Source organism: Artemia sp. Qi Xiang Cuo, chromosome 5 (assembly GCF_049724085.1).
Source record: "Artemia sp. Qi Xiang Cuo chromosome 5, ASM4972408v1, whole genome shotgun sequence".
Lineage (NCBI taxonomy): Eukaryota > Metazoa > Arthropoda > Branchiopoda > Anostraca > Artemiidae > Artemia > Artemia sp. Qi Xiang Cuo.
The window spans coordinates 32,345,808-32,371,223 of record NC_142798.1 but is presented as its reverse complement, the minus strand read 5'-3'; the positions used below and the strand labels follow the sequence as shown (position 1 = coordinate 32,371,223).

The following is a 25,416-nucleotide window of genomic DNA, read 5'->3' as shown; positions in this document are numbered from 1 at the left end:
TACGTGAGCTAAAAAATATTTTTATTCCTAGTTTTAAAATATATAGAAAATATAGGTCTTCCTACCGCAAGGGTGGAGGTGTTTCTGTATTTGTTAAAAATAATCTATCTCACTCTGCAGTGCCAACTAAACCATATAATCATGATGTAGATGTGGCTGGGGTCATTCTTCACCTAAAAAATGGTGACCACCTTAAAATGTGTTCCTTTTATAATCCCAATGGAAGAAATCCAATTTTTAATGTCTTACACGTACAGCTAACCGGGCAAAAAACAAATTTGTGTGGTGATTTTAATGCCCATAGTCCCTATGGGAAGATGTAAATCAGTCAAACACTGCAGGAAAGTGTATTGAAAAAGTAATTCTAGAGGGCCCACATGCTTTAGTCCTTACACCGTTTGGTCTAAACACCTATTGCACCTATTACAATATAAGGAACGGAAGCTTTTCAACAATTGACCTACAGATAGGACCAGCATATCTTCTTCTAAATGTAACAATCCATAGTATATAGCACCTACATACAGATCATTCTGCAATTCTAACCACAATAAAAGACACGAACTGTGAATTTGTGCCATCTACCTTTAGATTTAATTATAAGAAAGCTGATTGGCAAAGGTTCAAACACATCTTAAGTAATACAAATTATGAAGCGGTTCTTCAACCTCTTGAGGTTGACCAAAAAGCCAAAATCCTAACACGTGTTCTAAAAAATGCTGCTTTAGAATCCATTCCAAGATCTTCCAACCAGCCTATGCTGCGCCGACCTAAAAGACAAACAAAGTATGGTGGAATGATGATTGTAAAAAGACCGTCAATGAAAAACGCAAACTTGGAAACAGGCTTCAGAAATTTCCTAGCACAGACAATCTTATACATCTACGTAGAGCAGAAACTAAAGTAAAAAAAGTAGTCTTAAATGCAAAGAAATCAACATGGAAGAATTTTTCAAATAAACTAGACATGAATAGCCCACTGTCAAATATCCATAGCTTCATCAATCGAATGTCGGGCAAAAATCCAAAAGATGGTATTATATCGACATTGCAGCATAACAGCATTCTCCTTATCAGTAACCAACAAAAGGCTGAGGCCTTTTCAAAATATTTCGAACATCCAACCCCCAGTACATTTCCTAATCTCACCCCTCATGTTTGCAAACTCCACAACAAAAGAAAGGCCAAGGAGAAACTTCTGGAACTATTTACAGAACGAAAGTTTCTCGAAGCTCTGGAGGAAGTGAATGTGGACTCAGCATCTGGAGAGGATGAAATAATTTACTTGATGCTGACCAATTCAGAACCGAGATTTAGAAAGGCTCTAATTGATGTATACAACGAATCCTGGAAGCAAAGTACTTTTCCCAAATTTGGAAGAAGTCAATAATTACTCCAGTGAATGAACCGAATAAACCACCAGAAAGACTATCTTCTTACAGGTCTATATCACTCTTACCCATCCTGGGAAAAATTATGGAAAAGATGACAAAGAAAAGGCTTGAATGGTTTTGTGAATATAATGGCTTCTTTCCATAACAACAGTATGGTTTTAGGAAAGGCTTCAACACAGTTGATTGTATTCTCAAGCTGGAGGAGGCTATAAAAATGCTAAAAATTCAAAAGAAAGTCCTCGTAGCAGCATTTGTTGACTTCGAATCTGCTTTTAACAAAATATTATAGAAGAAGCTATGTCAGATTTTAAAAACAATGGACTTCCCAGACAAATTCATCTATTTCATCTCTGATTTCCTTAATAATAGAACATTCAAAGTGAAGATCAATGAAGCTACATCCTTTATTTGTAGACTCCATCAGGGTTTACCGCAAGGATCGCCACTTAGCCCACTTCTTTTCCTCCTCTTTCTAACCGAGCTCAAATTTTCAAGTGAGAGTAAAGGGCTAGCAGCCTTTACAGATGACCTCACCATTTGGGAAGTAGGATACAGCAATAATGAAGCAATTGGAAAGTTAAACGCTGCTCTGAAAGGATCAGTTCGATTCTCCAAAGTATTTGGAATGAATGTATCAGCCCAAAAAACAAAAGCGATGATGTTCAATAACAAAAACATTTCCAATCCAACTGGCATATAGACCATCGATGGACTTTGAATAAACAAGTAGAGGTGATGAAAGAGGTCTGCCTGAAAAGGATTGTAATTCTAAAAAGACTTGCCTCTACAAAATGGGGAAACTCACCAACTGTATTGGGATCTTTTTACAAACAATATATAAGGCCAAATATGAAGTATGGTATAGTTGCTAACGGCCATACTAATAAAAAAACATATCGAAATTGGAAACTAACCAGAACATGGCACTCCGACTGGCTCTTGGCTTGTACCCACACACTTCTAGTGATCGTATTAGGAAACCAGCAAGAGTTATCCCTATAAGCGAGAGAATAACCAAAGACACCGTTAAATATTATACCAGGATAATTGAATCACTAAAAGCGGTCATAAATATACCTCCCCATTTCAGCAAAGTAGCAAATCTTCTCGGTTTCTCAGACTGCTCTTAAACTAATGAACACCCTAACCTGGAACGTAAAGGACACTTATTTGCAGGAGATAAGAGAACAGCTTCATTCTCTATATAAGATTGACATAGCAGTGGCTTTCCAGCATATTCCTAGCCATGCAGGCATCCACTATAACGAAAAATTATTCAATCGCATTTACAGATGCAATCAGAAACCGCCATCCTTATAGAAAGCCTCTTCCTGCTTTGGCTCCAATTTTCAAAGAGCCTGAAATAAATCGGGCCTACCTTAAAATATGAAGCTTAGCAGTAATACTGAGACAAGAAGAATTCAGATAGAAGTAGTATAGTGATCCAAATTGTAGGCTCTGCAACTTGACAGAAGCAACTTTTCAACACCTTCTTTTTGAATGTACTGCAAGTACTCCTGGAATTTATAAACTGCATACCCTATCTGAAAATTTTAAACTTCCTCTAGATATTAACCTGATTGTGGATGTTCCTTACGAGCTTCCATTGAAAAGAAGTTTTACAGAGAGGCAATTGATGTGCTAATGAATTCAGTTGTTCTTTGAGTAAGTGACTTCTTCCGAAGTATCGTAAATTTAAAGAAGAGGGGTCAACAAACAGAAGAAGGGGAGGGTTGCAAGAGCCATGAGGTACCTGCCGAGTTTACTATTAAATTGCGGGGAAATGGTAGCAGGACCCTACGCTTCCCTTTTTTGACCCTTTTGAAAAAGCCAAATTTGTTTCTCCCCCCCCCCCCCCCTTGGAAGAACACAAACTCAGTACCACGGAGGTGAATCCACCAGCTTGGAAGCCAAAAAGACATCAGATGATGGAGTCCAAGTGATTTTTAACGATGAAGAAGAAAAACGTTAGAATCAGCCTTTAGCCCGTATATGAGTCCATTAGCTTTTTTTTATTTATAAGTAAAAGAAAAAATACCGTTTGGTATTCCATAAGGAGGTGATTAGTCGAATATGATGCCTATTTGCATGCGGATTGAACAAATATTCCTTATCAAACAGTTCGTGGTAACGAACTGTAAGTAAGGAGCGACTCGGCTCAACAGTAACCGAAACTCTAAAAAATGTGATTTTGATACTAATAGATAAATCAAAAGCATCGTATTTTTATGCTGATTTCAAGTATATAAGTTCCATCAAGTTTAGTCTTACCCATCAAAAGTTTTCAGCCTGAGAAAATTTGCCTTATTTTCGAAAAAAAGGAACACCTCCTAAAAATCATAGAATATTAATGAAAATCACATCATCATGCGTGTTTATTTGTGTTTTGTTTTTTTCCCCAGGGATGTCCGTATCGACCCAGTGGTCCTAGAATATCACGAGAGGGCTCATTCGAACGGAAACTAAAAGCTCTAGTGCCCTCCACTGATTAATAATAATTCGTCAGCGGCTTTTGCTGTATGATTTGTTGCATTTCATATGCTTTGGCATTTGGGCAGGGGAGCTTGATAAGTCTTTAAAATTAGAGATTATTAAATGGTCACTCATTTTATTTTTGGGCCATCAGGCTTAATGTATGGTTGCAGCATCTCGGCTATTGCAGCAGAAAAATGAAACACCATACTAACATATTTAAAGACAAAAGTTTCTTTATCATGGTTTAATCCCTCATCAATATCTTCTAACACTTAAAAATCTGGAAGTTAACTTCACTCTCCGCCTTTGATAAAGATTAAATAAGAAAAACAAGTTTTTTCAACTTAAAGTAAGGACCAACATTAAAACTTAAAACGAACAGAGATTATTATGTATATGAAGGGGGTTGCCTCCTCCTCAACACCTCACTCTTTACGATAAAGTCTTTTAGTGCTTTTTAAAAAGCTTCTTGTTGTTCTAATTAAACGACCCTTGTGTTTCAGGAACCGTTCTTAAAGAATTGAGACAAAATTCAAATTTTAGCGTAAAGAGTGAAGTGTTGAGGAGGAGGAGGCAACCCCCTTCAAATGCGTAATAATTTCCATTCGTTTTAAGTTTTAATGCTGTTCCTTACTTTCAGTAGAAAAAACTTATTTTTTAAATTAATTTCTGATCGTTTTTTAAATAGTCCCTGGAAATCTATCCCCACCTCCACGGAAAAATACCCTCCCCTCGGAAACATCCTTTAGACAATTCAATCTCGGTACAAAATTTACCCAGGACACTTACCCTTAATAACTCCACGCGTAAAATTGAGACGGAAAAGAGAAAGAAAGACGTATAAAAAGAATTTTGTATAAAAATTCTTGCAAATTTACCCGGTGTATAATTTCCCCTGACATGTTCACCCCCTGGAAACTTCCATCCCCATGGAATATTTCCCCGTGGATAAACACCCAGCAGAAAATTCGTCCCCCCACCCTAAAATGTATGAATGCTCCCCAGTAACAAATATCATACGTAAACAACGGGCAAATTTTATGACTTAAAGACATTTCTCCTAGGGCTGTGGGGGGGGGGGGCTCATGTAATATCCAAAGGTATAGGTATTTGGCCTTCCAACTATGATGAACAAAATGGCTATCACAAAATTTTCATCGGACGATTTTGGGGGAAAAGGAGGCGGAGAAGGGGGCCTAGTTGCCCTCTAATCTTTTTGGTCACTCAAAAAGCGCACTAGGACTTTTGATTTACGTTCAGTTGAGCCCTTTCACGATATTCTAGGACCACTGGTTTGATGCGATCACCCCTGGAAAAAAAAATTAACAGGCCTCCGTGATCTTTCTTTTGGCAAAAACTATAAAATTCCATATTTTTGCAGATAGGAGGTTGAAACCTCTACAATACGGTTTTTTGATACGCTGAATCTGATGGTGTGATTTTCATTAAGATTATGTGAATTTTAGGGGATGCTTCCCCTTTTTTTTGAAAACCAGGCAAATTTTCTCTGCTCGTAGCCGTTAATGAGTATACTTAAGCTTAACGAAACTTATATATTTTAAATCAGCATAACAAGCCAACTATTTTGATATATTTATTGGTATCAAAATTTCATTTTTTAAAGTTTCGATTACTATTGAGCCAGGTCGTTATTTACAGTTTGTTATCACGAACTGTTTAATCATACTCCTGAAAATATTGAACAATATTATTACTATTGTCTTTAACTTTCTTTGCTATTCTGTATGGCAGAAGTCAAAGTCGTTCACTGATCCAGCTCAAAAGGGATGCACAAACAGAGAAATCATGGGTTCCAATAAAATGTGTGCAGGCCATTGCTGCAGATTTTCATGCTGCAGGAGGAGGCGGTGATGGATTTTGCTTCCACACTTTGACCATATATTTAGACAGCTTTCTAAGTTTCGAGTTCAATTACTCAGCAAAAATTTGAGCAAAAAAGGACAAATTCAGCATTACATTCACTCTGTAAGGCTCTCCAGTCCACCCTTTCTTTACCTATTCCTTGGTTTTGACTTTTTTTCAGATTTTCATTATGGTAAATGGATGCTTGTTTTTCTCCCTCTTCCCCCCAATATCTGTTACTTTGGCAGCGTTCCAGAGAATGTTAGATGTTATAATTAAATGTTAGAAAGGTAGATGTAATAAATCAACTTTTTAAACAGGCAAAATCAAAATAACTTAAAGATCTGGAGATAACTTGTCATTATTTTTTAACGCCACTCGAATATCTTGGCAAAATCTTCGAAACGTGCATTTTTGGCATCATCAAGTAAAATAGAGCTGAATCTAATAAATTTATTTATTGAAATGTAGTAAATATTACAAAGCGTAAGAGTTTCAACCTTAGGCGCGATGGAAGATGGCTGTGTTTAAACGTTTTAATTTTCACCTTCAACACTTTAAATAACTTATTCCATATTTCAACAACATGGTAATTGTATAAATGTGATAATGTGTTTATTTATATTGTCGGCAATCATTTAACTTCAGGGGATTTGATACCATAAAGAATCAGCCTATCTCGTCCCTTATAAACTATTTTAGTTTGTGTGGCCAAACTATTTATAATTGATTGGGTGTCTTGCAATAACTCGTAGGGCTTGGATAAGCGACCTGAATAAACGGCAGAAAACTAAAAGCCGACATCTACTTTCCCTGAAATCTTAGAAAAACCGTGTAACTTTTCTTGCTTTGTGCCAGGGATAGAAATATTTAGTTTTAGGGAAACTTATATCATTAGGATGTGTAATTTTTTTTCCATCAAACGGAGCAGATTTTTTTTTTAATTTAAGACAGGGTTGTCACTAAAAACGTGCTAGTGTAAATGCTACCAAAATCCCAAAAATCACATCAAAAGAAATGACATTTGATCAATTTGACAGCTTTTCGAATTTTCTATGATTCAGCTCACTTTGACAGAAAACTTTTCCGACGCAATTCTATTGTCTTTTCAATCAAATTTCATAATCAAATCACAAATTATCAATAGGTTTCAATGATAAGTAGTCCCCTAGGAGAATTCGCTCATGGGCCCTTTGCCTTTGAGACAGTCAGCCGACGTTGAGGCTCACAAAATGATGTTTAAGGTATCGAATCCTCTTAACAATCCTGGCTACTCTGGAATTTGTCTGGAGAGTAGTGTTTATTCTTTTCTTTATTAATAGATTCAAAAACTATTGGATATCCTGGGGACTTTACATTGAAAATGATGCATTAATTCCGGGGAATATCAAACATCTTATTTTGTGAAGATAGTTATATTTTTGCTATACGGATATTCTACTTATCTCTTCAGTCAGATTTCTCGTGGTTGACAAGTACAGGCATGCTATTTGTGTATACATTTATCACTTCCCTTCCGATCTCTCTTGATAATATTCACCATCCACGCAGAAATGACACTTGGGATTGCTTAAAATAAAGCTATCTGATGTGTACATGATTTAAAACCTTTGAAGAATATATTTATATAAATAAAAGGCTACATACAGTCGTCTGTCATTCTTCCCATACCAAATATTTTGAGTTTCCTGTGGATTCATTATTTTTAGATTTTTCCTTTTTTCTCTTTCTTTAAGTTGGGCCAAAAACAAAGAGGCTTACTACTGCCTGAAACATTTTTATAATTTAATTTTTCACTTGTGCTTTTCTTTTTACTTTGATTTACGTTATATTTTTACTTTAGGATCTTGATTCAGCTCCATATTTTAATAAATCATATCAAAATCAATACAGCTTGTGTTTTGAATTTGCTAGAACACGCTGCACTGACTAAGGTGCGAGTAGAGCTTAATTTCCATTATATCTATGCTAAACCACCAACAATTCCCTGTCGATCAATTCCTACTTTCTTTGGATAGAACAATAAAAATAAACTTTTGTATCAACAAAACTCCTACAATTTGATAAGACTGAAAGACAAAGTTTTAATGCTAAAAATTGAAGGTGTAGATGTGATAAAATGGAATGAAAAAAATAAATGGTGAACTATGGGAATACTAATTTTGCTGCTCGATTTGAGTTTTGGCTGACTCATGAGTCTTGCTATGAATTTCTGCAGCTCTTAGCGTGATTCCAAATATATCTTCATGGTAGCGTCCTTCATCCTAAAAGAAAATAATAACCTGAACCTTATAGATATATCTGTAGACTTTGAATAAATCTTCGTTGAAAAAACTTATCTTGACGCAGGTTTTGCTCTCTCTCAACTCATGCACAGCTAATTCAGGGGAGGATTCAGGGGGCGAGACCCCCCCCCCCAAGACATTTCTAGCACCCTCATTCCGTTTTTTTCTTTTTTTTACTCTTTTTTTTAAATAGACTTGTCAATTTGGTTAATTACTGGCGCCTTTGTCACAGTCCCCCCCCCCAGATTTTGCTCTAGATTCATCTTTTTTTGTACCGTACACTCTTTTTCTTAATAAACAAATTTAAATTAAAAAAAAGATTATCTGACGGGATTCGAAGATGACAACCGTATTCAAGATCCAATATATATTCAAGAAATTACCAAAACACAACTAGCTACGCCAATACAATGTCTTACCACTACTGTCAGAAAAAATACCTTACAAAAATTCCAATAACGAAAATTGTACCTGTTAGCTAACTAAAGCATTGAAGATCTATGTCATTTTAGGTAAATGATAGGCAACAAATGCTAGTAAATATATTTATACTTATTTACACCTTGATTTTTTTTTTAGTAAGAATTATATTCAACAAAATTCAGAGACCTTTCACACATCCTTAATATTTTAGTATAAATGTCAACATGAAGAAACGTATTACCTATCATGAGCCATCTTTCAATTTTTCAGGTGGAGGTGGCAGACATTTGAAAAATACTGTTTTTACCAGAATATTTACCAGGTTAATCACCTGTTGTATCAGGTACGAACCAAATACTTTGCTCTTAGGGAGCAACCCTCCCTCCTGGGTAGGTCTCTCTAAGCAGTTTTTTTTTTTACAACAACAACAGGCCTTGTAATCTCCTAAAAAGCATTCTTATGAATTGAAGCACACGCTCGCAGAATTGGGATATTCGGGAGGCCTCTCGCGAATTGTGAATTTTTGAAGGTTTGAATTTTTCCACAAAATTGAAAAAATATTTCGTCGATCTTGTCCATACTTGTCTATACAAACAAAATTTGCGCCATTTTGAAACTTAAATTTTACAGGAGATTTGAAAAAAGTTTGTTTTGCCTTTTTTTTCGTTACTGTATTAACAAGCAGTTTTCAGCAGCTTTCAACAAAAATTTCGACATCACAAAGTCCATTTTTTAACTATTTCCCCAAGCAAGAAAAAGAGATGTAGCACATATTGGAAACAACTACAACTTCTAGTATTTCACGAACCTATTTCAAACGAGAAAACGGATTAATTCAATCGATAGATCGTACTGAGTTTAAAATTGTAGGCTACATATTTCAGTTTGACAAAAGCGTCATATAAAGCCTGTTCTATTACCGTTAAAGAAACCCAAATTTGTTTTTAGAGGAAGGAAAGGGGCTTTCTTGTTGTTCTTACGTAGTTTTGATTTACATTTGCACGAATTATTTAAGCAAGGAGGAATTATAGAAGTTATACTTCTTATTAGCTCAAATCAAATGTTCAGTTTGTCGCGAATGAGCTACGTTTCAATTTTCGACGCTTTTCTTTCAAAAGTTTTGATTCCGTTGCATTGTTAAATTACTAATTATAGGTAAATATAAAAGGGTACATAAAATGGCCCTAGACTTTACAATCGTACCAGCGGTGCTGTTAGAGCTGTGTTGACTCTGCTGAGCCTAGATATTCACACCACTGAGCCCCGTTCCAAACTAAATAACCAGTGACACCTGGATTCGAACCCCTGTCCTCACGGACACGGAATTTCTAGTCTACTGTGCTAGCCACTCAAACGGTTTACATATGCCAGTTTTGAAAAATTCTTACAGATTCTGGTAAACCAAAAAATCAGTCAGTTATCTGCCATTTGATGAAATTTTCTTCTTCGCTCCCCTCCTTGGACCTTCATTTTCTATACTGTTAGGAAATTCCACATATTGACCTTATTATTTCAGTAGAAAACAAGTTTCTTTGCGTAATATTATCAATTTCAATTCAAACAATTCTATTAGTATATACACAACTCAGTTAATGGCAAATCGTCTTACAAATTCTGAAAACAGAGGGGCTAACAAGAGTAAAACTATAGAGTGAAAAGTAATAGAAAAAAAAGAAAAAAAGGAACTCACAAAAAAATACAAAAAATAAATACAAATGAAATGAAACCATCATGGTTTCTTAGATTAGATTAAAGAGCATCAAGATCATTGGTTTTTACTACTGACCCATTAATTTTAAAGCATGTGTTTTAAGTTTTTGCCTTCATTCAGTCAATGAAACTAGAACGTGGTATAAAGTGGTAACAATAAATTCTGCTCTTCGGCACCGGGGTGGGATCTTTTCTTGTCTTTAACTCTAAAGTCAAGGCAGCAGTTTACTAATTTTGGTGCTCAAGAAAATCAGTAATGTAAATTAGAAAAATGATAGTATTTCCATGTAGAAAGGGCACCGATAAGATCATTACTTACTAGATCATTGTTCACTCTAAACCTGAGCAAATAATGCAAATGGAAGAAAGCTGGGAACAGATATTTTGTGATGTAGCCTATTACCTCTACCCTGATCTCACCGCCCGAATTGTAAATGTAAAGTGATTTGAATTAAAAAAAAAACATCTTTTTCCTAATAAAGTATCTGTGGTTGATACTTTGAAAAAAGCTAGAAAAAATTTCCCAGAGGCCTCAGTCCTTGAATCTAAATAAAAAACTTGATAGAAATGAAAAATAAGTAAGTTGATATAGTTTCCATGGAGTACACGGAGCTCCTTATATGGGAATATACTGTCATAGTCTGTTGCATTTATTGGATTCCATAGGCTACCATAATTAACAAGGTGTTATCTGACTTTAGATGTACTCGGGTCTCAAAATTAACGCACATATACCCTGTTCTAGATCCCAAAGAGCACTGGCCGAGGTTCCAAGAGTCTGATTTCAGTGAGAATCGGTCGAGACTGAATTTAATTAGTGTTAGCTGTTATTTTAACTGTTTGCTTTGCATTTAGTATCTTTTCTTTTTTTCCTTTTTTTATCTTTTGTTTATGCTCCTTTTTTTCTTTTTTGTATAAAGAAGTAATTTCTTCTTCTTTGTACAAAATTAGTAAATAAAATCGAATGGCATAAATAGCAAAATATTTTTTATTTTATAGTGGTAAAGTGCACCCTTTTTTAAGCTCGAAAGTGCACGGGGGGAGGGGGCTTTAGATCTACCTCTAGATATGCCCCTGTGCATATGCTAGGTCGAAGACAAGATCTTGTTAGGTTTTTACAATGTATTTTAAAATATATAGCTTATTGGAAAACCTTTTTTCTTTTACTTCATCATGAAAAATAACTGTATTTGACTAGCTACCTTAGAAATCTTGACAAAAAACAAAACAGCAACAGAAGTTATGAGTACGAACGACTCAAATGTTAATTTCAAGTCGGTATATATTGGAAGTTAATATTACGGAATTTAATTTTTCATTAAAGTTCAGGTGGAGAAATATTTTTTTACAACACGTGCTTTGAAAGGCTGCGACTGTGATAAAGGAAGTTATATTTTAAAAACATCTCCCACTTCCAATCCTCGTGATTTGACGTTACAGAAATTTAACTTTAAGAACTAGTCTGTAGATTGTAAGTGACATCTACACCACTTCTAAGTCACACCAAATCTTCACCATTATCAGCAGTTAAAATTTTTTGAATTGTATTAATTTAGAAACAAATTTATTTTGTTTTGAAATTCAATACAAAAGATGGAAAACTCTGCTAAAAAGAAATTTTCGTACTTAGAATATAGGATTTATAAAGAAATTTGTCTCAAGAAAAAAAATACCCTCTTAGATCCATTAATTAAAAAATAATAAAATCCACTTAAATTTTGTGATCAGTTTTTTTTTAGTAAAGCCACCGTTCATGATGTTCTAGTACTCTATATCACTTTCATTTAATTTTACTGCCAAGCGAGATAAAACTTCTAACGGCACCACCTACATATATAAAATCTTAAATATGAAGAAACTAACTTTTGTCATTAACCTTTTAGTAAGGCCACTAATCATTCAGTTTTACTACTATATCTTACTATCCTGTTCGTTTTATATAATTTTTAAATCAGATACGATATTATAAAGTACTACCTGCATATGTAAAAAATATTCATCGGCTTCCTCAGGCGTCATGTGTCCTATATTTTGAAAAACAGTTCTCAGAACCTTTGAAACAGCTTCTGCCATAGTACAGTCTCCACACACGTAAAAATGACCTCTTTTCCTGACAATCAGGTCAAAAACATGTTGTGCATGATCATTTTCCAATAAGCGATCTTGAACATAGGTCTGAAAACAAAGACTGTGATCCATTTCTCAATATACATATATGGTCAATAGCTAATTGTTATTACCCTTAGTCTAATATGACAGAAAATAACAAATTTTGCCCTTAAATATTAACGATAAGTAAAAGGGGATAAAATTGTTAAATATTTTACACTTATAAAACTAAATATTGCTGACAGTTTTGTGTTATCCAATGTCTTTGAACGAAAATAATACCAAACAACCAATTGTTAGTAGTGAAAAAATAAATTAAAAACTAATTTCCTAACAATATGTTTTTCAAATAAATTTAATGGTAATCCGAAACTTAAGCACTGCATATTCAATTACAATTTAGAACACAAGAAGAGAACGACAAGAAATAAATATAAAATAGTGAACCAAGCCCACAAAAAATAGATATTAAATAAACAATCAAAGCAAAAAACATACAATAAGTAATAATATAAATGAATAGATAGATCTTAAAGCGAGTAATGCTTAGATTGAATATGAAAATCAAGCTTAAAACGAAAACAAATATTTTGCTATTAAAGTATAAATGAAACTTAAAAGGAACGGAAATTAAATAAACAATCAATGCGAAAAAACACACAATATATATTAATTTAAATGAATAAATAAATTTTAAAACGAGTGAAACTTAAATTGAATTTGCAAATCAAGTTTGAATCAAATAAAAATAATTAAAAACAAGAGTTTGGGTATCGCATCACTGTAGAAGCCTAAAACCTAATGCGTCACTGGCGCTTTACTGAAAACAATTCTTTGAAATATTTTCACTTTTGTAGCTTTAACAAATCAAAAATTAAATTAAGATTTTAGGGAATAAATATCAGCATATTTATATTAAATTGAGAATGCACATTTTTTTCAGTAAACTCATTTGAATTTTTTTCAGTAAAGTACAAATTATATTCTGGCTTTTAGAAAGCATAGGGGTTTTGAACCCTAATCACATTAATTTATCCTCGTTTTGAGTTTGACGCTAATATTTATTTTAATTTTGTTCGTTTTGGGTTTCATTTATTTATTGATACTGATTTGAGGTAGTTGTATGCTTGGTAGATTTTATGATAGTCCAGACGCCAGTTGGTGAAAATTTTAACCATACCACGATGGAATGGGGTTGCTACGAGAATTAGCCTACCCTCCACCCCCTAAATTGACCATGCGGATTCAAAAATACCAATGGCACTTGCTTGCGAGTGGTGGAACACTCCGAAACTTGACATTTTATTATATTCTGGTGTTTCATGCAAGAAAATGCATGTTCCACAAAGTTTGAGGTGCAGTTTTCCGCTCAAATAGAAATGTCTAGAAGCCAAAGAATGTTTTCATAACAAACTAACATGAATAGTTACAAAAAATGGCAGAGTTAAAAAAAAATGGCAAAACTATATGAGTCTTGAACAGTCTTGGAAAGTATAAACAAAATCAAATTGAATATTAGATATATAATGATATTAATTGTTGAAAGATCCATCAGTTTAAGATTTGTTTTCACTGTAATTTTTATTTTCATTTTCAACACTGTAAGAACTAGAAAACAATACATTTTCATAATACAAGTAATTTGTTATGAATGCGATGCCAATTACTATAATGGTCTTAGTCTTTTAAAATTACAGATTAAGGAAGAATCACAACTTTGTTTTTAATAAAACTATAATTTTCTTGGTAAGTTTTGAAAAGGACTAATACATTAATCTGAACATTTGATTCATAATGATACTGATTGCTAAAAGCTGATCAGTTCAAAATTTTACTGTAATTTTAATATTTATTTTCAATATTAAGTACAAAAGAAAAAATTTGTAATATAATTCGTTTTCAGTAAAGCGCCAATGACGCAGTAGGTTTTAGGCTTCTGCAGTGAGACGATACCCAAACCCTTGTTTGTAGTTATTTTATTCGATTCAAACTTGATTTGCATATTCAATTTAAGTTTCACTCGTTTTAAGATTTCTTTATTCATTTACATTAATATATATTGTATGTTTGTTCGCATTGATTGTTTATTTAATTTCTGTTTGTTTTAAGTTTCATTTACACTTTAATAGAAAAATATTTGTTTTCATTTTAAGCTTGATTTTCATATTCAATCTAAGAATTACTCGCTTTAAGATCTATTTATTCATTTATATTAATACTTGTTGTATGTTTTTTGCTATGATTGTTTATTTAATTTCTTTTCATTTTGGTTTTCATTTATTCTTTAATAGTAATTTCTGGTCGTGTTGAGTTTGAAATTTAAAAAGTATTTGCATCTCCTGAATTTAATTTCAAAATGACCATTAATTTTATTTGAGAAAAATATTTTTCGGAAAGTTTTTTTTTAAATTAATTTTGTTCGTTTTTGAAATACAAAAAGTTTCAAGTTTTTATGGCATGGGGGGGGGGGGTGCTTACTGTCTGATTATTCTTGAATTTAAAAAACGGATCTAGAACTTTCAATTTAAATCGAATGAGGCTTTTTTATAAGTCTATACGATTACCTCTTTGATAAAAACCTTATATATGAACAATAGGCAGCTTGCATAACTTGTGGACAGCGATTGACAACAATGAATGGATTGAAAAAATAGCTCCAATAAGGGGGTTTAGACCGTTTCACTTGCTGACACAAAAAGGGATCACGACTGTTTGGAATTGACCTTAATAGGATTTTGTGTGCCAAAGCAATTTTGCATCTATCACAGAGTATGGATTTTAACCTTATAATTGGATAATTATAATAGATTTCCTATGTGTTCTTCCCACAAAAAACCCCTTCTCGTTAGTTATAAACACCCCTTAATAAGTTATGCCCCATGGAATATCTTAAAACACCTGCCCCAGGGCCCGGGTGGGCTGTGTCGACACCGGAGTTTTTTGTTATCAGAACTTTGAACTATTTTAACAAAATATATATCTAAAAATTTTTATCTGATGCATTTAGGGCGTGGAGGAGGGAGAGGGACTAGTTGCCCTTTAATCTCTTTTGACTCTTAAAAATTGAACAAGAACTTTCAATTTTCAATCAAATGAGCCCTCTCTAAAGTTTATGAGCATCCATTCCATAAGAAATAATATGAAGGATTCGGAGAATCCTTAAACTACAACCCTGGCCCTGAGGGCTGTGGGGGAGTTGCCATCCTCAAATACCTAATTTTCAGAACTTAAAACTACGTTTAATAAAATGGCTGTCTTAAAATTCTGATTGGATGTGTTTGGGGAAAAAATAGGCGTGAGAGGGGGGTTAGTTGCCCTCAAATCACTTTCGACTATTACAAAGGACACTAGCCCTCGGAATTTCCAATCGAATGAGTCTTTTTTGAAGTTTCTACGACACCGCCTTCTATAAAAAACCTTATATGCCCCCAGGGCATAACTTAAAACCCTTGCCCTGAGGGTTGTGGGGGATTGTTCTCCTCAAAACATATTTTCTATCTGGAAATCAATTACGCTGAACAAAATGGCTATTGCAAAATTTTGATTGGATGTGTTTGGGGGAATGATGGGCGTAAGGGGCGGGCTAGTTGACCTCCAATCACTTTCGACTATTAAAAAGGGCACTAGCCCTTTGAATTTCCAATTGAATTAGCCTGTTTTGAAGTTTCTACGACAACGACTTCTATAAAAATCTTAAATGCCCTCGGGGTATTAGTTAAAACACTTGCCCTGAGGGCTCTTGGGGAGTGTCCTCAAAAATATATTCTAAATCTGGAAATCAACTACGCTGAACAAAAATGGCTATCTCAAAATTTTGATTGGATGTGTGTGGAGGAAGGATGGGCGTAAGGGGGGGGGGGCTAGTTGCCCTCCAATCACTTTTGACTATTAAAAAGGGCACTATTCCTTTGAATTTCCAACCGAATGAGCCTTTTTTGAATTTTCTATGACAGCGCCTTCTGTAAAAACCCTATATGCCCCAGGGCATAACTTAAAACCCTTGCCCTGAGGGTTGTGGGGGATTTTCCTCCTCAAAACATATTTTCTATCTGAAAATCAATTACGCTGAACAAAATGGCTATTGCAAAATTTTGATTGGATGTGTTTGGGGGAATGATGGGCGTAAGGGGCGGGCTAGTTGCCCTCCAATCACTTTCGACTATTAAAAAGGGCACTATCCCTTTAAATTTCCAATCGAATGAGCCTTTTTTGAAGTTTTTATGACAACAACCTTCTATAAAAAACCTTATATGTCCCCAGGGCATATCTTAAAACCCTTACCCTGAGGGTTTTGGGAGAGTGTCCTCCTCAAGAACATATTTTCTATCTGGAAATCAACTACGCTGAACAAAATGGCTATCTCAAAATTTTGATTGGATGTGTTTGGGGGAATGATGGGCGTGGGAGGGGGGAGGGCTAGTGGCCCTCCAATCACTTTTGACTATTAAAAAGGGTAGTAGCCCTTTAATTTCCAATCGAATGAGCTTTTACGACGACCCCTTCCATATGAAGTGCCACTGGGAAAAAAATAAATAAATAATAAAACATTGGAGCCGTATGGCCTTTACTATAGGCAACGCTTCAGCGTTGCCTCTGATAATTGAGTTCTGGAATACACCCAAAGAAAACAAGCACCAAAGAAAAGACTAAGGACACGTTCCAGAAACCCATCAATATTAGGAATAATTCCAGAAACCCAATCGTTATAACTTTCGTTCCAAAATACTGGATGGCATAGATTTATTTGATCCATGCTTATTAGTAGAACTGCAGAAGAGACTAAGATGGCGGAGCTTTTTCCTGTCTATGAACACATCAAAAGCACAGTTTGTGCTCATAAACACAAAGATAAAAACAAAAAGGGCCAAAAAGATTGTGGCTGGGCTCAAGAAGCCTAGTATGATTAACAAAAATTAACCGCCTGTTATTATTTTCGTTTCTAAATACTAAATAATATAAAGCTCTTATATAAGTGCAGATGAAACTAAAATTTTAGCCCCTTTTTCATATACCGGAAGAGTTTTTTTTAGGGTGAAGATAATAGGTGATTACATTAATTACAATTAGAGATAATTGGCTTAAAGAATACACCCTATAACTGAAATAATTGATGCTTAATAGGTTTTTCTTCACCAACACACAAGACTATTGGGGAAATTCAGCTTCTAAATTTTTGGGCTAAAATAATCATTTATTAAAAATTTTATTTTTTAACACATTTAAATTGAACCGGTAAGTCCATTAAACGGTTTGTAAAGATCCACGGATCCTACTCCAAGATGACTTACGCGCCAATAAACACCACAATAGTGTATAAACACCAATGTAAATAAACTTATCAAACCATGAACGAATAAACTTAGCCAAATGATGCTTTGAATTAAACGTCTATATTGAACGCTCATTCTGTATGGACTATGTGCATTTCTAGAAACAAAGGCACTACCGCGCAGCACTAATGACTCTGAAATTGGAAAACTCAATATATAGCTTTGATAATTTTTGATCTATTAGCCATCTCAGAATTTTCACTTGATGGCTTTTTGGCGCCCTTTGAGCCAAAATTATCGTTTTGCACCGCAAAATGACAGGAAACGCCACTTTTCTGTGGCTCAGTCTTTTTAGCTACTTAAGACGGTCAATAGAACTTTCAACATTTTTTTTAAAGAGTTTTCTCGAGATATTTTAGGACTGCTCCATCGATACAATCACCAATGAGGAAAATAAACAACAAAGAAACAAATAAACACGAATCTGTGATCCTAAAAAATGTCACATTTTTTACATATAGGGGCTTGAAATCTCTACAATAGAGTTCTTTGATATGCTAAGGTCTTAGATAGTTTTCATCAAAAATTAGTTGCCCTTTTAGGGATGTTTCTCTTTTTTTTTCCACAAATGGAGCAAAATTTTCTAAGATTCTTTACTTTTGATGGGTAATTTTAAACTTAATGAATTTATACGTTTGGAATCACCACACAAAGTCTATTCTTTAAATGCATATATTGCTGGTACAACTCCTTGTTTTAGAGTACTGGCTACTATTACCACGAATCACTTCTTACTTTAAGTTCGATTATATGAATTTCAAACGTCGACAAAAACAATGTTCCTGGTAACATTTGACCCCTCTTCTTGTGAAACTCCCTGACGACAATTCAAGATGCCGCTCTCCTCTGCACTTATTATGCAGATAAGCATATGGGTTTAATCTTCTTTGTTGCAATGAAAACTTTTTTCTGCAATAAAAGTAGAGCTGTTACCCACCAGCACTTACATTCAGGATTAATTAAAATGAAGGGAGATTAGAGATTAATTTATACCCCCCAGGCTATATTCTGCATTTATCTGAAGGCTCATGGAGAGTTAGAAAAATTGGACGTAAAAATACGCTTTTTGAGGCATGACCCCCCCCCCCCAAACCCTACCTAAACAGTGACCTACCACACCCTTTTAATAGCTGATTTCCTCTATGGAAACAAACGGAAATTGTGTGCCATAAAGTGGCATAAAACACCACTTTGCTGTGGAAAAATCTTTTAGAATACCTAAAATAGATCAAAGATGTCGAGTTCGAATGAGCCGTGTCCCCATCTTCTAGGACTATTGGTTTTGTACGATGTCCCCTGGAAAAAGCAAACAAACAAATAAGCACACATCAGTCTTCAGGTAAGGCAAAAAAAGATGGCAAAGAAAGGGAGCAAAAAAGAGGAGTCAAGGAAATAACCAAACTAAATAAGTTGGGCCACAAACAAAATAAGATACTTCGTCATTTTAACTTCAGTTTATAAAGAATTTAAACTACTAGCAGCAATGATCGTGCAGCGTTACCCAGAACAATTAAAACAACTCAAAACATAATTAATAAGTTTCAGTTTGTTAAAATTTGGATTTCGATTAACTGTCTACATTTAGTTGACTGCAATCTGATTATTTCATTTTTCAAAAAAAAAAAGAAGAAAAAAAGATCGGCTATAAAATGATTGGGAAGATTTGTCAGCGCAGCATAGGCATAGAGAAAGAAAAATGCACGCCAATATAGGCACGACTATGGTCGCGCCTATGGTCTTACCATTTTTATCTTCTACCCAATGTAAAGCAAAGATAACAATTTATCCTCTTTTTTCAACAGAGTAACAAACATCTTCAATTTAAATCCTCAAAATATCAACAGATATTCATTTCAATTTACTACAGTCTTTGCTCCTACCTTCTTTATTTTTGGCTCTCGACTGAGAGCCAATGGTAGCAGGGTCAGAATCTCCTTTCTACGCATATATTCCTTTTCATCGTGATAAAGGTCCATCTCCTTCGTTCGGCATCCAAAGAGAAGTAATAGTTCTCCTTGAGCTTCCTCTGAAACAGAGAAAAACCATTATTTGAACAAGAATTACACATACAAGTTGACTTGTTTGTCTAATCAAAATGGGCTATATAAATAGGAAAAAATGCACAGGATATACTATAAAGGAACAAAATAGGATTTGCGATATTTTTTTTCTTTTCTATTAATTAGTCGAAAAAAATATTATAGATTATACACATGGAAGAGCAATATACATTCTAAAACTTTTTGGATATGGACAGAAGAAAAATTATAGCCATGCCAGATTGATCTATACTTAGCAATACCTGGCCCTGGGTTCGATTGCAGCAGCTGCATGGCTGATACATGGACGTTTGTAGGCAAGAAACGTCGGTGTTGGGGGTCCACCCTTGCTTCTTTTCTTTTCAGATAAATGGCTTGGTTTTCTTCCGTAATTACATTTGCTTAGATTTGCCTATAGTATAATTATCAATGACAATTTAAAAGTCTCGTTGCTAAGCTATAGTGGTTTTACGATAAGTAAGTTTTGAACTAAATTCTATTTTGGACTTCCTGGTTTGAGTCATTGAATAATAAAGCTAAGAAAGCAGAACTGGTTTTGAATGGGAATTTGGAGGATTGGCTGTGCCAACTAAAGGTCCACCCTTATGGACAGTGGTGTAAAGAATATTATTTTTGAGCGAGTCGGTATTTACACCCCGTTCGGGGAAGCATATTGTTGTTATTATAAGTGACCGTTGGAAGAATACAAGTAAGGTATTTTCTACAAACTGTCTACTAATTTTCCCGGAACCCAGGCAGGGTAGAAATAGAGTTACGAGATACCGTTATTATTATATTGACAGGGGGATTTGTTACCTCCAAGGAGAGAGTTATAAATTTCTAGTGGTAGCCCAAGGGCGGGTACATTTGGCTTTAGAAAGTGGCCATTTGACCACTCGATCACGTTATCATACCCTGGGACAGGGTATACTGGGAATAGCGCAGTACCAAACCCAATATTTGCAGAACCGGTTGGTAGACGCGGGCATCAGATTATAATTTTGGGTCGGGTCTTTCCCATCCAAAAAATGGTGACGCCCGTACATTAACACGCCAATACTGGTGGCGTTGTAGCTCACCACTATAACACTGGTGGCATTGTGGTCTACCGGTATAATATTGGTGGCTAAATACCACGAACATTGGTGGCAGCAAGAAAAGGTCCTATCAGTAAATCTGATAGTAAAAGAATTCCGTGTTTTCGAAGAGATAAGTTGAGTTAACCTACATAGTAGCCTATTGTGGTTACATAAAAAAAATCGCAAAGAGAATTTTTTTTTATCTGGGCTGTGCCTAGTTGGATAATAATAAATAATAAAATTTAAGAATCTAAATACATCACGCAAATAATTAACTTGTGAGACAAGGGAGGCTGGGCCGCCCACGTAGAATCGGCAAATTAAAACGAACCATTTTTCACGAAAAGATAAAAAGAGACATTGATAAAAGGATTTTAATTTGGACGGAAGACGTTAAGTAAACCTTAAAATAATGGCGGACAAACGGAGAATTCAGACAAGATCGACCGCGGCAAAACAAAAATCGTAATCAGATGTATCGCAATTATATGCGACTCCCGCTGGAAATACCCTAGGAAAAACACCATCAGATAGAACCTTATATCACTCAGGGGGTGAAATAGACATTTCTGAGACGTGTGAAGGGGAAATCTTCAAAACAAACTCAGTAATAGAGCGACCTCCGGTACAAACCATGGAAGAAGAAAAGAGTTTAAGGCAGATTCAGAAAGACTTATTCCCAGATAGAGAAACCCAGACAAAAGAAACAGTGGCGATAATACATGAAGAAAAATCATTATATGAAAATATGGGTAAAACCAAACCAACTCACCCTTCAGATGAGGTACAAAATGTAGGGGAGTTGCGGGTAAGAGAAAATATTATAGAACGAGCAGACTCAGAAAACAAATTAAGAGAATATAAAGACAATGAGAATCATAGTAGGCCAAGTAGCAGGAGTAGTAGAAGCTCAATTTCCAGCAGGAACTCGCAAAAAAGCACTCAAATAGATATGAAACCAACAACTATTAAATTTCATGGGGAAAGACAGATTAGCTAGAGAACGAAAGGAGGAGAAAGAGAGGATAGCCAGAGAACGAAAGGAGGAGAAAGAGAGAACAGCCAGAGAACGAAAAGAGGAGGAAGATAGAAAAGAAAGAGAGAAAGAGAGGAGAGCCAGAGAACGAAAGAAAGAGGCAGATAGGGAGGATAGAAGAGAACTAATGCAAATAATTGCAGGGAAAAACTACCAGGAGCGGCAAGGATCCTCCAAAGTAAATTTAATGCATGCAATAAACTTTCAACCAATTAAAGAGAATGAAGATGTACACTTGTACCTCTACAACTTTGAAAAAACCGCAGAATTAAATGGATTGCCGAGAGAAAATTGGGTGACAAAATTACAACCCGTTCTTAACTACAAAGCACAACTTTCATGTGGAGCATTACCAACGCAGTACTCAAAAGATTTTGAAAGACTAGAACAAGCCTTTTTTGAAAAGTATTATCTCATCCCAGAGTATTTTTGAAGAAGATGTAGAAGCGAAACGAAATAAGACAATAAAACAAATAATTAATCCGGGCACACATTGAAAGATATGTTTTTAAAATGGCTAGAGTTATAACACTATGGAATGTTAGAAGACCCGGAAGAAATAAAAGATAAGATGACGGAAATGATAGATAAAAAAGCAATGGAACAATTTTTAGAAAATACTAACAGAGAATTGAAAATATATTTGAAAGAAAAGAACCCAAAAACAAGCGAAGAAATGGCAGAAATGGCAAATAGGTCGACCGAAATAAGAGAGGAAGTTGAGGAGACAGACATATTTGAATATATAGAGTATAACAAAAATAGGCACTATAACACAGCGCAAGGATAATTAACTTGATATAACTGTGGTACCACGGGGCATTTTGCAAGAAACTGCTCCAGTAAACATGACCAAAAACCACATAAAACGACAGCCTGGGCCATGACCCATAATAAGGAAAGCAATTACGCATTTGCAGAGTCGCATGAAATATACGGAAAATTTAACGGGGAATTAGTTGAAATGGCAATTGATTCCTGCAGTGACCAAACCTATGTGCGAACTGACCTAATTAATAGAACGGAGATAGACCATAAAAATAAGATTACAACATCAGGTTTTTATGGAGACAAGCACCCATGCCCGTCTGCTTGGGTAAGAATAGAAATTGCAAAGAAGGACGGTAAGGTCCAGAGAAAAACTATAAAAGTAGGCTTAGTACCTACGCTAGCAGTGGATGTCTTAGTAGGAGGAGACTTTGGAGATATTGGAAATCTCTTATCGTTAAAAGCGACTTCTTTAACAGTGGGAAAACTACAAAATTACACTAAGATGGAAAAATATACAACACCGTTGACTACGGGGGGAGGTGGACCGGCCCATAAAACAAATTGGGAGGCTGTGCCACCCTGTCGGAAAAGCGAAATACTTAATACGCATGTTCAAAATATTGATAATACACAGAAATGGGATGTAGAAGTAAACGGACGATATATTATTGAAAATGAGACGCGCGAAAATGATTTTTCAGGAAAATTTGCAGAAAATAGAAAGCTTGAGAACACTTTTAATGAATATGAGACGCTAACAGGTACAGGCCAAAACGAAACACTGATTGTACCAAAGAAAAATGAGACGAAATTTATTGTACGCGCTTTTCCTCGCAAAGTTCGGTAAATTTTAGTACAATATGAAAAATCAAATGTCAGAATTCAGTTCCCATTTGATAACGAAATATTTGTTTCTACGGTAAAAATAAAGAGAACTAAAAGAGAGAAAAAAGATGCGAAGCGGAACTACAATAAAGAAATGCAGTCAAAGATGGACACTAGAATCCAATTCAGATTTCACGACGATTTATTTAATGCTACTACAAAAGAAAAGAAAACTAAGAGAGAGAAAAGAGATATTAAACAGAGCTAAAATGAAGTAATGCATTCAAAGATGGTGGACACTGGAGTTCAAATCAGATTTAACGATTATGTATTATTTTGCACGAATGACAAAATTGAGAAAAGTAGAGATGTAAAGAGGAATGCAAAAAAAGAGACAAAATTTAAAGATTCAGCCTGTAAATACTACCAATAAAAAAAATGTTGGATGGATGGTGACTTAATCACATAAATAATAGGAAAAAAATAAAATTTTGGCTGGGCTAGTCCTTGACACAATAAATCATAGGGGGGGAAAAGAGGTCAATGACCCATATAGAATAAAAAAAGAGGATTTCAAAAAAAATAGAAATAACCGACACCATGTGTGGTCATAGCTGTGAGATATGAAATGTTGAGTCAGATTTGAAAAAATTGGGAAAGAATCTAGGATTAGTATTATCAAATCAAAAAGATATGTCGATCCTTTATGAGGGAGAAGACTCCCTTGGGGAAAATCCCCTGCCGGAAGTCGCGAAAGATAGCCTTTTTCCTCAATGCAAAACTGGCGGACAAGTTGTGATCCCTTTACCGAGGTTTTGCCTCTCTGATCTGGAGTCCTTGGGGGACACTCTCTCTCAGTCACTTCACACTTCATCCAAAGCTTTGTCCAGTAACCCTATTCATAGTTTTTACTCTTCATGGGAACCGACAATTACTGCCGGCAAATTGTATTCAGTGGGAGATGTATCTAAGTTTCATCCTCAATTAGCATCAACGCATATTCTGCATCTGATTATCCCAGGGGAGGGAACCCGGAAAAAAGGCGATTCATGGTTCGCTCAAAATTTTACTTCATTCCCAGTATCCTTATCGTATTCAGGCCTGTGTATTTTTGGCCTGGGACTATTTCAAATTATGCCAAGGGGCAATTTACTTTTTATTGAGATGTGGGGTTGTTTCCACAGATGAAAATTAAGAGGCTAGTGCAGCCAATTTTTCATGATGGCTGGCATCATCAAATGTGCCAGAAACTCATTCTCTGCTCTTCTCAAATGTAAATTCGTGAGAGCGAGAAAATTTCTGCTTTTGATTGTGCTACGCACAATCATTGTCTACGAATCTTGGGGACTTCAACTTTCAAAACCCAACACGGATGCTATACGATCTAGACCATGGTGGTTCTGCAGTAGTGACGTCTTGATGACAACCGATCCAGAGCTAAGCGATGGGAGTAGTAGCACATACAATGTTAGAAGAGAGAAGGCAGACGGATTTTGTAAAGCGAAAGTCATGTGTCTATGTTTGTAAGGGTGGACCAAGATAGAGCGTGGGTGGTTATGTGCCTTACAGGGGGAGGTGTTGGGGTTTTAACGTTGTTTCTTTTCCTTTCAGATAAATGACCTGGTTTTGTTCCGTAATTACATTTGCTTAGATTTGCCTATAGTGTAATTTTAAATGACAATTTAAAAGTCTCGTTGCTAAGCTATAGTTGTTTTGCGATAAGTAAGCTTCGAACTAAATTCTATTTTGGACTTTCTGGTTTGAGTCATTGAATAATAAAGCTAAGAAAGTAGAATTGGTTTTGAATGGGGATTGAGAGGATTGGCTGGGCCAAGTGAAGGTCAACCCCTATGAACAGTTGCTGTAAAGAATATTATTTTTGAGTTAGTCTGCATTTAGACCCCGTTCGAGGAAGCATATTGTTGTTACTATAAGTGACCGTTGGAAGAATACAAGTAAGGTATTTTCTACAAACTGTCTACTAATTTTCCCGGAACCCAGGCAGGGTAGGAATAGAGTTACTAGATACCGCCATTATTATATTGACAGGGGGTTTGTTACCTCCAAGCAGAGAGTTA

General features: G+C 35.2%; 1 protein-coding gene across 2 annotated transcripts in view; it reads right to left on the bottom strand.

Moving 5' to 3' along the window:
* Nucleotides 1-7,802: 7,802 nt before the first annotated feature.
* Nucleotides 7,803-25,416, bottom strand: part of Nos (Nitric oxide synthase) — a 614,880-nt gene continuing 597,266 nt past the window's right edge. For both annotated transcript variants that reach the window (XM_089089493.1, XM_089089494.1), the window contains exons 24-26: nt 19,469-19,614; nt 12,127-12,324; nt 7,803-7,995 (exon numbers count right to left, since the gene is read on the bottom strand). In XM_089089493.1, the coding sequence (XP_088945619.1) occupies nt 7,888-7,995; nt 12,127-12,324; nt 19,469-19,614 (452 nt within the window). In that variant the 3' untranslated portion in view covers nt 7,803-7,887. The remainder of the gene's footprint in view (nt 7,996-12,126; nt 12,325-19,468; nt 19,615-25,416) is intronic.